The sequence below is a fragment of the Elephantulus edwardii genome, unplaced genomic scaffold (genome assembly GCF_000299155.1).
Source record: "Elephantulus edwardii isolate Elephantulus edwardi_28Jun2011 unplaced genomic scaffold, EleEdw1.0 scaffold00046, whole genome shotgun sequence".
Classification (NCBI taxonomy): domain Eukaryota; kingdom Metazoa; phylum Chordata; class Mammalia; order Macroscelidea; family Macroscelididae; genus Elephantulus; species Elephantulus edwardii.
In genome coordinates this window covers 8,569,737-8,581,498 of record NW_006399796.1, presented here as the reverse complement: position 1 = coordinate 8,581,498, position 11,762 = coordinate 8,569,737, and the positions used below count along the sequence as shown (strand labels likewise).

The window sequence follows — 11,762 nt, the reverse complement described above, 5'->3', positions numbered from 1 at the left end:
AAATGATATGTCTTACTGTTTGTGTGTATGTGTTCTTTTTAACTTTTAATTGTTACGAGTGTTTGAACAGAAGTTAAAGATTAAATTTGAGGAAGCTGAGTACTTATTTCATTTTAATAAATACTTAAGCCATGTAAAACCAGATCTTCATGTGGTTCTGTTGAAAATCAAGTCACCTTTAAAGATATTTAATCTAGCAGACAAAAGATTATCAAAAAGAACTCATATCTATGTTGGCATGGCCCACAGAATATTAATGAAGTCCAATTCATAAGCTATAGGGATATTCTTATTCCTTTCAGGTTCAACAGTTTTCCTCCTCAGTAATTTCTGTAGTATCTTTCTCAACCTCTAATCTGACAGTTGTAAAGTTGGCCAATCCAAATATAGACCATTTTTGATTCCCTTGTCCTCTCAACTTTCATTTTGTTTTGTTTTCATGTAACTTATTCTTCCTTTGTAATGTAAAAAAGGAACTTCATTCTTTAGAGTACTTTAGCAATTCCTACTTGGCTGTATTGGCAGTCTCCTCCCACGAGATTTACTGCCTCAGGAGGGTCAGCTCTGAGAGAGAGCGGTGAGGGAGCTCTGGTGAGGTTTTCATCCCAGGGAGTTGCACTGCCAACCCAAAGGTTGAACCTCTCTGACAGTTTGCATTCACGAGTGGCTCCATGAGAGAAAGATGGCCAGCCCTCTACAGAATGATTCACAGCCTCCAAAAGCCACTGAAGGATCAGCTATACATTGGTTCCTACTTATTGTTTAGAGGGTTGCTATGACTCATTGATTCATTAGCACCTAATATCAACAAATTCTAATCTCAAGCAACAAAAAGCCAGGAATTGAGCCAATAGGTTCTGAATCTCTCTTCCAGAGTAAGGTCCCATTCAGATCGATCAGGCAAAGACAGGATTCTGCTTTGTGAATGGAATGAGGGAAATGGGGCGGAGGCCTGTCACTTGATCTCTCTCCATTCCATCGCAAGAAAGACATGCCTCTATGATTGTTTTCAGAAAAATCTATGCTTAAATAATTATTAATGGCAGCCTTCTCAAGTCTCTTATTGAACTTTTAATTTTAAATTAGTTAAAGATGAGCATGCATGTTAAATTAGCTGGAGTTCTCATCCATTGAGCATTGGGTTTTTAAACAGTCTGAAATCAGTGAATTAAATCATTCATTTAATGCGTATGTTTTTAGTGCCGCATCATAGTATGTTGCAAGAAAAACAGGTAGAAATATTTTCTTTTCCTCTTCAGGTCAAGGTTTTACAAGGTTTTCTTTTCTATTTTTATAGATTTTATATCTTACTGCTTCTTCACTTGCACCAACTTTCTTTTACCTATTGATATACATCCAGGGAAAACTGCTACCTAGTCTGAGAGAGACATTCTTGAACCTTTTATGAACCAAATGCTCCTTTAAGAAATTAATGAAAGCTGTAGACCTTCCAGGCAAAAAAAAGAATCCCAAACAAAACTCTGTGTGTGTGTGTGTGTGTGTGTGTGTGTAATTTTCACATTTATACGGACTTCCTTTATTTCACATTTATATGGAATTCCTTCCTTGTTCTTCGTGAGATCATCTGGATTGCATGATATTTATCTGAGCCTCACGTCAGACTTACAAAATTAGAACCTCTAGTTGTGGGCCTATGAATATGCCCTTTTAAAAGCATTCCTCTGGTGGCCTAGTGGCAAGAAACTGCACCACAAACCCAAAGACACATGGTTCAAAGCCACCAGATACTCAGCAGGCGAAGGATAGTCAGTCTCCTTCTCTGTGGTTAACTGCCTCTGAAAACCCTGTAGATTATTGTCAGCTATGGATCAGTTTTGATTTGATGCTTCAGAGCAACAATAGGAGGTAAGCTCCATCTCATGTACGTTGGGGATGTCACCAGGTGAGACAATCCTTGGAGAAGGTATCGTGCTTGGAAAGGTAGGGGGACAACGCAGAAGAGGAAGATCATGAATGAAATGAATTGACATAATGACTGTGACAGTTGGGTCAAGTGTGTCAGAGACAATAAGGTTGGCTCAGGATAAGACAGGTTCAGAGCCATAGTTCATGGGGTTGCTATGGATTGTAGTTGACTCAGTGGCACATAACAACAATGACAATTATGCATTAGAATAATGGATAGTATAAATTGTGTGTGTGAGTGCCCACACACGCCCAAAGTATGTGAGACATAGCTTCAAAATCCTTGCCTCCAAGAAGAAACTTGGTTTCAACCTCTATTATTATCAGAAGAACATTTGAGTTGAGCCAGAGTTCATTCTGACTGAATTCGTTGACACTATGTCCAAGTGTAAAAAGAGCAAGGGCGACATGAGGACAGCCATATCTTACCTTTACCAACTTCTTGAAGGACAATTGTCACTGGCAATAACATCAATAGTACAAACCAATTCCCATGACGTCAGACATGTTCCTCACACTCCCACACATATTTCTGCTTATCCTAATACTAATCTTATTGCTTGTCTGTGTCTAAAACACACACCGACCATATAGGGCCATAATGGGGAAGTCAGAAGGCTATAATTTAGATCAACTGACTGGAAGAGATTGTTATTTGTTCCTATCCCAAAGAAAGGTGACCCAACAGAATGTGGAAACTACAGAACAATCTCACTGATTTCACATGCAAGCAAGATTTCACTGAAGATTATCCAAAAACGACTGGAACAGCACATCAGCAGAGAACTACCAGAAGTCCAGGCTGGATTTAGAAGGGGTCGTGGTACTAGAGATATTGTAGCTGATGTTAGATGGATCTTGGCTGAAAGCAGGGAATACCAGAGGAATGTCTATCTGTGTTTCATTGACTATGCAAAGGCATTTGACTGTGTAGATCATAACAAACTATGGTTGACTCTGAGAAGAATGGGAATCCCAGACCACTTGATCGTTCTAATGCGAAACTTATACTTGGACCAGGAGGCAGTCATCAGAACAGAGCAAGGGAACACTGCACGGTTCAAAATTGGGAAGGGCATATGCCAGGGATGCATCCTATCTCCATACCTTTTCAACCTATATGCAGAGCAGATTATCCGGGAGGCTGGGCTCTATGAGGAGAAATGTGGGGTCAGGATTGGTGGACGATTTATCAACAATCTGCGTTATGCGGATGACACAACCCTGCTTGCTGAAACTGAAGAGGACCTGAAGCGCCTGCTGCAGAGCGTCGAGGACTGCAGTCTACAATATGGATTGAGGCCCAATGTCAAGAAGAGAAAGATTCTCACCACTGGACCAATTGGCAGCATCAGGATGGATGGTGAAGAGATTGATATTGTACACAGCTTTAGTTTGCTTGGCTCCATAGTCAACAGTCTTGGCACCAGCAGCCAGGAAATTAAAAGGCGCATTGCCATGGGAAAGTCTGCTGTTAGGGACCTCTCCAAAGTGCTGAAGAGCAGTGGTGTCTCTCTGGAGACTAAGGTGTGTCTGATACAGGCTATGGTCTTTGCAATCACTTGTTATGCATCAGAGAGTTGGACAATGACCAGGGAGGATAGAAGGAGAATTGATGCCTTTGAGCTCTGGTGCTGGAGAAGAGTATTGAGAATACTACCATGGACTGCTAGGAAAACAAACAGATTTGTCCTGGAAAGGGTTAAACCGGGTGGCTCCTTGGAGGCAAGGATTCTGAGGCTCCGTCTAACATACTTTGGACATGTTGTGAGGAGAGACCGGTCCTTAGAGAGGTACATCATGCTTGGGAGGGTGGAGGGATGGCGCAGGAGAGGAAGGCCCTCTATGAGGTGGATTAATTCAGTGACTGGGATAATTGGGATGGGAGTGTCGGAGACAGTGCGATTGGCACAGGACAGAGCAGAGTTTAGGGCTGTTGTACATAGGGTCGCTATGAGTTGCAGGCGACTCGACGGCACATAACAACAACAACAGCAGAACACAGTCAGGTCCACTTACAAAATGTGTTTACAGGCACCTTAGCTTTGAGCCTCATGGCTTTAGGCCAGTGTTGCGAAGTTCTCAGTATGTATGGCTCTTCCCTCACCCCACGTCCTCCAACAAACTTGGGCAAAAGCTCTTAGCTCTGGTTCTGTGTGAGTACTAGCTTCAAGGTCAATTCTGTCTCATGTCAGGTCTCTAGTCCCCTGCTTTGCTGCCTGCTGCTGCTGCTGCTGCTGCTGCTGCTGCTGCTGCTGTCAGTCTAGCTAGTGCTGTGTCTATAAGTCTAGCTAGGACAATAATCTCTGGTCCTGAAGTGCACCACTCCATGCTTGCATCTCCTTTGCTGCTGCTGATATTCTTTTATTCTACACCTGGATTCACTCAATTTAGTGGCTAGTCTAGCCAATCCCCTTGTGAATTGATAACACTAGCCAATTACCTCGTGGATGGTCTAACTCAAACTATTTGAATATTCTCAATCATCCATATGGGTAAGTTAATGGATAAGGAAGCTAATTTCAACAATAAGCCCTTAGCACTGAGATGTTTCTGTGTTTATCTCAATACTGTTTGAGAAACCTATTAAAAGTTTTTTTCAGTCTTTGACCAATTCTCCTTCACGCTATATAAAATATAAAGTGTATATGTGCTGTGCTTTGGAACTCCTCCAGAGTAGAAAAAGTCTTTTACTCTACTGTGATTTGGGGGATACATTAGTATTGAACACGAACCTGTAGATTAATTGCTTAGATAAGCTTTAAATAAGCAGACTATTATATTATACCTGTACCTACTATATATTAAAGCTTAAATAGATGAAATTTCATATTAATTTTTCAACGGAATTGTAGCACATAGTAAGAAATACCTTGGATTATATCTAGACGTTTACTCCAAGATTTTTTTCTTAAGAATATAAGCTGCTTATAAAAAGAATCAAGGAAGTAAGGAGAAGTAATATAATGGTAGATTTTTAGTCCACCATATATATAGTTCTTGAATATCCCAGGTTTCTCAGTTAGCTTGCATAGTTATTGTAGCCCCAAGAAAACTTCCTTCGCTCTTGGGCTTTCTGGTTTGACACTGCGTTTACCTTTTGATTGCCCGAGCTGCTGGCTGATCAGAGCTGAGTTGAACGGTGCATCTGCTCTTTTCTCACAGACAGTCGTGCACTCCATAGAACTTCAAGCAACTGATGGTCATGACCGTCCACTCACTGACTGCCGGATCGTCAACAGCGGCAAGATTGACGTGAAGACTCCCTTTGTGGTAGAAGTTGATGGCTGGTGACAACTGGCAGAAAAAAGGGAACACACTAGCTGATTCTTCAAAGTTGCCGCTTTGAGGTGTTTTATCCCCTTTTAATTTTCTTTTCATTTTCACCCCACATACCAGGGACATTACAAAAATCAACCACTTAAAGCTGGGTTGCATGAATTTTAGTAAATCCTCTGTATAGAGACTTTTCATATAAAGGATGTATCTCCTCACTTAATGGTGCTATTTTTAAGGTACAAGACCATGTATTGACTATTTTTTTAAGAATACCATCATTATTTTGCTGAATTCATTGTGATTCCTGTGTTGAGCTTTTCTGAAGATTTTTCTGAAAATAATGAAAACATGAATTCTATTAAGACAACTTCTCTTAGGAATTTTGTTTGATAGATGGTGCTTTGGTATAGTCTATATTAAATAATTTTTATATGGATCAATTCTTTTTGCAAGGTTTTTTTTCCATTTAAATTCTCTTTAAAAATCTATGTACAAAAATCAACACATTCTAAGATAAACAATGAACAGATTAAAGAATGTTTTATAAATAAAAATACTAACATAACTGGATAGTTTGGGATTGAATATACTGATACTATCACCCATTCACATCCCAAATATGTAAGCTAACTAGTCATCAATTTTTACTCTATGTAATTTCTTTAGAAGATTCCCTTGAGTTCAATTACAATGTAGGTACCATTGAGTCGAGTGTAACCCACACTGGCCATGTGAACAGCAGAGCTGAAACTGTCCTATCCTGTGCCATCTTCATGCTTCTTGACACTGGAGCCCATTTCAGCAGTCACTGTGTCAATCCACCTATCTGAGTCTTCTCCTTCACAGATCCTTTGTTGTTCCGAGCATTATGTCCCTTTCCAAGGAATAGCCTCTCTTAGCAACATGCCTGAAGTATGTGAGGTCTTCACCTTTGTCATCTTTGCCTCCAAGGAGCACTCTGGCTACATTTTCTCCAGAAGATATTTGTTTATTCTTTTGGCAGTCCATGGGATGTTCAGTACTCTTCTCTAACACCACAGTTCAAAGGCATTAATTTTTCTTCTGTAATCCTTATTCATTGTCCAGCTCTCAGATTCATAGCAAGTGATCGCAAAGACCATAGCCTGAATCAGATGGACATTAGTCCTCAAACTGACATCATTATACTCCTCAACAATTTGAAGAGGTTCCTAACTGCAGACATTCCAAGTACTTTACGTTTCCTGATTTTCTGATTGCTGGTACCAGGGATGTTGACTGTGGACCCAAGTAAGATGAAGTTGTTGGCAGTGTCAGTCTTTCCTCTATGTAGCATGATGTTGCCTATCTGTCCAGTGAAAAGAATTTTTGTTTTCTTGACATTGAGATGCAATCCATATCGAAGGCTGTGTTCTTTGATCTTTGGCAACAAGTGCTTCAAGTCCTACTCACTTCAGGAAGCAAGGTTGTATCCTTTGTATAAGGCAGGTTATTAATGAGTCTTCTTCCAATCTTGATGCCACATTTTCCTTCATAGAGTCCAGCTTTTCAAATAATTTAACCAGCATATAGATTGAATAGATATGGAGAGAGAATACAATCCTGATGCACATCCTTCTTAATTTTAAACTGTGTAGTCTTTCCTTGCTCTGTTCCTACAGTGGCTTCTTAGTCTAGGTGGTATAGGTTTTGAAGGATCACAATTAAGTGTTCTGAGATTCTCTTTCCTCATGTTAGCCATAACTTGTTATGATCCACACAGCTAAATACCTCTGCATAGTCAATAAAGCATAAACAGACATTCTTCTGATATTCTTCTTGTTTAGTCAGTAACTATCTGACATAGCAATGCTACCCCTGGTGCCATAGCCTCTTCTAAATCCTTCTTGAACATCTAGCACTTTCCTACCCATGTACTATTTTAGTTGTTTTTTCGTTATCTTCACTAGTATTTTGCTTGCATGTGATATTAATGATATTGTTTGTTCGATAGTTTCCACATCCTGTTGGATCACCTTTCTTGGACCTGGCAAAAAGTATGGACCTCTTCCAACTCATTAGCCAGACAGCTGTCCTCCAAATTTCCTGGCATAGACTGGTGAGCCCATCCAGGGCTGCATCTGTTAAGTGAAAGAAATCAATTAATATCCCATTTATTCCTGGGGCATTATTTTTTCCTAGTGCTTTCAATGCAGCTTTCACTTCCCCCATTACCATTGGCTCCTGCTCTTACGATATTTCTTGAAATTTTTCAGTGTCAATTCTTTGGTACAGTGACTCTGTGTATTAATTCCCTCTATGTTCGTTTGATGCTTTCTAAATCTTTTAATACATTGATACCCTAGCATCTTTCGGTATGGCAATTCAAAGCTTAAATTGCTTACATTTGTTTTCAATTCTCTCAACTTGAGAAATCCAGAGCTCAGAATAAAAAGAGCTCTTTTTTTATTCTACAGTTCCAGCTCTCTGCATATTCTATTATAATACTTTGTCTTCTCGAGCTGCCCTTTGAAATCTTCTGTTCAGCTTTTTTATTTTGGCACATTTTCCTTTTGTTTTGGCTTCTCAATGCTCTAGTGCAATTTTTCAGAGTCTCTTCTAACTTCCATTTTGGTTTTTTCTTCCTCATCTGTAACGACCTTTTGCTTTCTTCATGGATGATAACCTTGACATCATCCCACAACTCATCTGGCCGTTGATCATTGGCATTCAAGGCTTTCCATCTATTAAGAATATTTTGATACTTACATGGAAATTGGTTACAATAGTAAGGTTTTGTTTTTTGGAATGGGTTGTGTTTTGGTTTTTTGTTGTGTTTTTTTTTAAATTTTCTTTTCTCATTTAGACAATGAATGTGAAGATTTGGACTATACTTAAACCCAAAACCTCAAAATCAGAAGGGAACGCTGGTGAATTAGTCCCGAGAGAGCTTGTTGTGCTGCTCACCGGAAGGTGATGCCTCTCTGGCAGGTTGAACCCAGCAGCAGGTCCTCTGAAAATGAAGAGTAAGCTCCTTGGGAACCAACTAGAGGATCAGTTCATTGCAATGACAGCTTCTCAAAAAGATCCAAATCACTACTGTTGGTTCCAATGGATCATGAGATTCCTGAAGCTGTAAACTTTTATGGGAGGAGACTTACTGGTTTGGTGGTTGGTTTGTTTTGTTTTTTTTTTTTACCCTGAGGACCTGCTGGTGGATTTGAACAAACAGATGAACAGCCCCTCTGTGTGGCACACAGCTACTAATGGACAGTGCTACCAGAGTTAAAAAGTTAAAAATCCTTTTGTAGCTTTGTTGTAATGTACTTGGATGTAACAGAATCTGCCTTAAAATCTGTTAATCACTGTATGTCCCTAAGTGGTGTGTTAAGAATTCAGCTGAAAAACCAATGAATGGAGATCTTAAGGATCAAAAAGTGCTCATAACCAATCATAGGGATGATGCAGCACTTAGTAGCATTTCATTCTTTTGTGCACATTTCAAGAGCTCCAAACCTTTATGTCCTCTAAGCTTTCCCACTCCTGGGTTTAGGTGAGGATCTAAAGTTGTGGATATCCAGTGTTTTGAGCAGTGCAGAATCTGTTCTTCCATGTTGTGCTGGGACTCACCCACTTTTCTTACTTTTCCTCCAGAGAAAGTAAAAACCACAATGATACCTTTCCACAGAGGAAGCTGGTGTTAGAGACACATACTTGGTTTGCCTGGAAAATTAATTCATTAAGTTTGCTAACTATTTCTTGTGTGCTGAATATTGCTGCAAACAATGCGCCAACTTTTTGTGGTTCCTGTGGAAGAAGCAAATAATACAGACCACATGACTATGCAGAAGAACATCAGACTGTGATCATTTTGTGAAAAAAATAAGAGCAAAGAGAAAGGATAGTGAAGAGTGGTCAGAGAAGGCCTCTGAGGCATGACGGAATGAAGTGAAGGAGTAGTAAGCTAAGAGATGTTGAGGAAAGACTATGAGAGGCCCAGGGGCCAAGAACGGTGGTCCCTCGGCTGAGTGGTTCCAAAAACCAACCAAGAGTTGAAGTGGTGCAGAAGGGGGTGGGAGATGAACAAGGCTGTCCTGCAGGTCAGCATGGGTATCTTACTCTCAGTTATGTAAATTAATGATTTCCAATGGTGAGATTTCTGGCTGGAAGTTGTTAGGCAGGAGCAGCTGTCTTTCTTCCAGGAGGATGTAAAGAAACAGACTGGGAGTGAAACCAGCACAGAGAGAAGCTTGTTGAGGAGATGGAAGGACAGGTACCTTAAGACACTTGACTATGCATTCAGCCATGGCTGAAACCAAGCTCCTACCTCATATTTTCAATTACTAAAGGGTGAAACCAGGCTTCTCCTTGGAGGCAAGGATTCTGAAGCTTCATCTGACATACTTTCTTTGGACATGTTGCAAGGTGGGATCAGTCCTTGAAGAGGGACATCATGCTTGGGAGAGTGGAGGGACAGCGCAGGAGAGGAAGACCTTCAATGAGATGGCTTGATTAAGTGATTAGGGTAATAGGGGTAGGTGTGTCAGAGACAGTAAGATTGGCACAAAATAGAGGAGGGTTTAGGGCTGTTGTACATAAGGTTGCTATGAGTTGCAGGTGACTCAATGGCCCATAACAACAAGAAGTCAATACACCTAATCTCCTGTGATTTGCAATCTAAAGTTTTGTCTAATACAGAAATATTGAAAAATTATTTATTTGTAAGATACAGACTGTAGAATTTGTTATAGTAAATAATAAAAATACACATACAGAACAACGAATAAAGAAGACCCAAGAAGAATTGGTGCCTTTGAGCTATGGTTTTGGCAGTGAACTGACTAGCCTATGGACTACCAAAAGAGCAAACAAGTCTTTTTTGGAGGAAGTACAACGAGAGTGCTCCTTAAAGGCAAAGACAATGAAGCTTCATCTTACATACTTCTGGCATATTGTCAGGATAGGCCAGTGCTTGGGGAAAAACATCTGCTGGGAAAGGTGGAGGAAGGTCAGCAAAAGAGAGGAAGACTCTCGACATGGATTGACACAGTCACTATAGCACTGAGCGTGAGCGCCGCAGAGATTGTGAGGACAGCACAAGACAGGGCAAGGTTTTAATTTGTTGTTCAAAGGGTTACTCTGAGTCAATGCTGCATAACAATAACAACTCAAATACCCTAAAATGGCTGTAAGCATGAATCTTACAGCAGAATAATGTGCATTCATTAAGGCTTATTGCTACAAAATTTAGAATAGCATATGAAACTGATTGTTTTAAATAAAATAGATATTGTGGCTGCAGTATGATTCCAATTATGTAAATATATTTCATAAAGCAGATGCAACAAAATGCAGATCCTTATAAAACAAATGGTGGCATAATTAAGTTTTTTAAAATACACTTTACCTTCCTTCAGATATCTAATTTGTCCTAGGGTGCATTTCTTCTTGATAATTAGAAAAAGATAACTTTTAAAAAATTTAAAGAAAGGTAACATGAAAGAGTATTAAAACCAATTTACTTCATTTATATATAAAAATATTTTAAGTCTCCCATGTCAGAGAGCTCATAAGCAAGCCTTGTTATCCCCCCGGCAGGAACCACTCTGTAGCTCAAAGCGTTAAACACCAACTACAAGGTGAATCAAATCCACTCATAAGTTCATCAAGAGACAGGCCTGACAATCTGTTTCTAAAGGTCACAGCCCTGAAAATGCTATGGAGCTGCACACATGGGGTTGTCATGTATCAGACCCAATTTAAAAGCAACTAACAGTAACACTCGCCATGCATAAGAACATGTACTTTATGCCATCATTGCCAAATGAGTCAATGGTTGGTTACCCAATGCAGATAGAGAGCGGGGTGGAGCTCCCCAATTAAAACAAGTGTGGAAGGAGGAGTGGTATCCACTTCCGTAATAGCTTGCCTCCGGAAACCCTATGAACCTGAAGAGAGGATGAAAGGCACCCAAGCGTTGAGGACTCTCCTTCATAGTGTGGCTATGAGTCACCTGCCACTCGACGGCACTTAACAACAACAACATGAACATGAATGATCTCCCTATTGACAAAGAAAAATAATCCTAAAACATTAATTTTAGAAAGGTTGAAATCCCAAGACATTGTAAAATGGTACAACCACTTGGAAGGCAGTTTGATGTTTCCTCAAAAGCTAAACATAGCGGAGCTCGGGTGGCCTAGTGGCAAGAAGCTGCACTACAATCCTAGAGGTGCGTGGTTCAAATCTACCAGATTCTCTGTTAGAGAAGAAGGAACAATCTCTTCCTGTACCAGTTAGATCTGATTTGACGGTACACACAAAAAGATAGTAAAATAAATCTTAAAAATTTTTTTTAAAGCTGAACATAGAAATCTCAAATGGCTCAGCTATTCCATTGCTGGAAATATACTCCAAGAAAATCAGAACTGAGACATGAACGGAGATGTGTACATGTATGTTCATAGTAGTGTTATTTATAATAGCCAGGAAAATGGAAACAACTCAAATGTCCATCAACAAACAAGTGGATCGAGAAATCATGGTACATTAGCGTAGTGGAATACTATACAGGACTAAGGAACAGTGATTTCATAAAG

The 11,762-nt window shown here is 39.9% G+C and overlaps 1 protein-coding gene across 1 annotated transcript in view; it reads left to right on the top strand.

The window, feature by feature from the left end:
• The window catches only part of PPIC (peptidylprolyl isomerase C (cyclophilin C)), a 23,192-nt gene extending 17,972 nt beyond the window's left edge, over window positions 1–5,220 (top strand). The window contains exon 5 of the mRNA XM_006886026.1: window positions 5,092–5,220. Within this exon, the coding sequence (XP_006886088.1) occupies window positions 5,092–5,220 (129 nt within the window). The remainder of the gene's footprint in view (window positions 1–5,091) is intronic.
• Window positions 5,221–11,762: the final 6,542 nt, after the last annotated feature.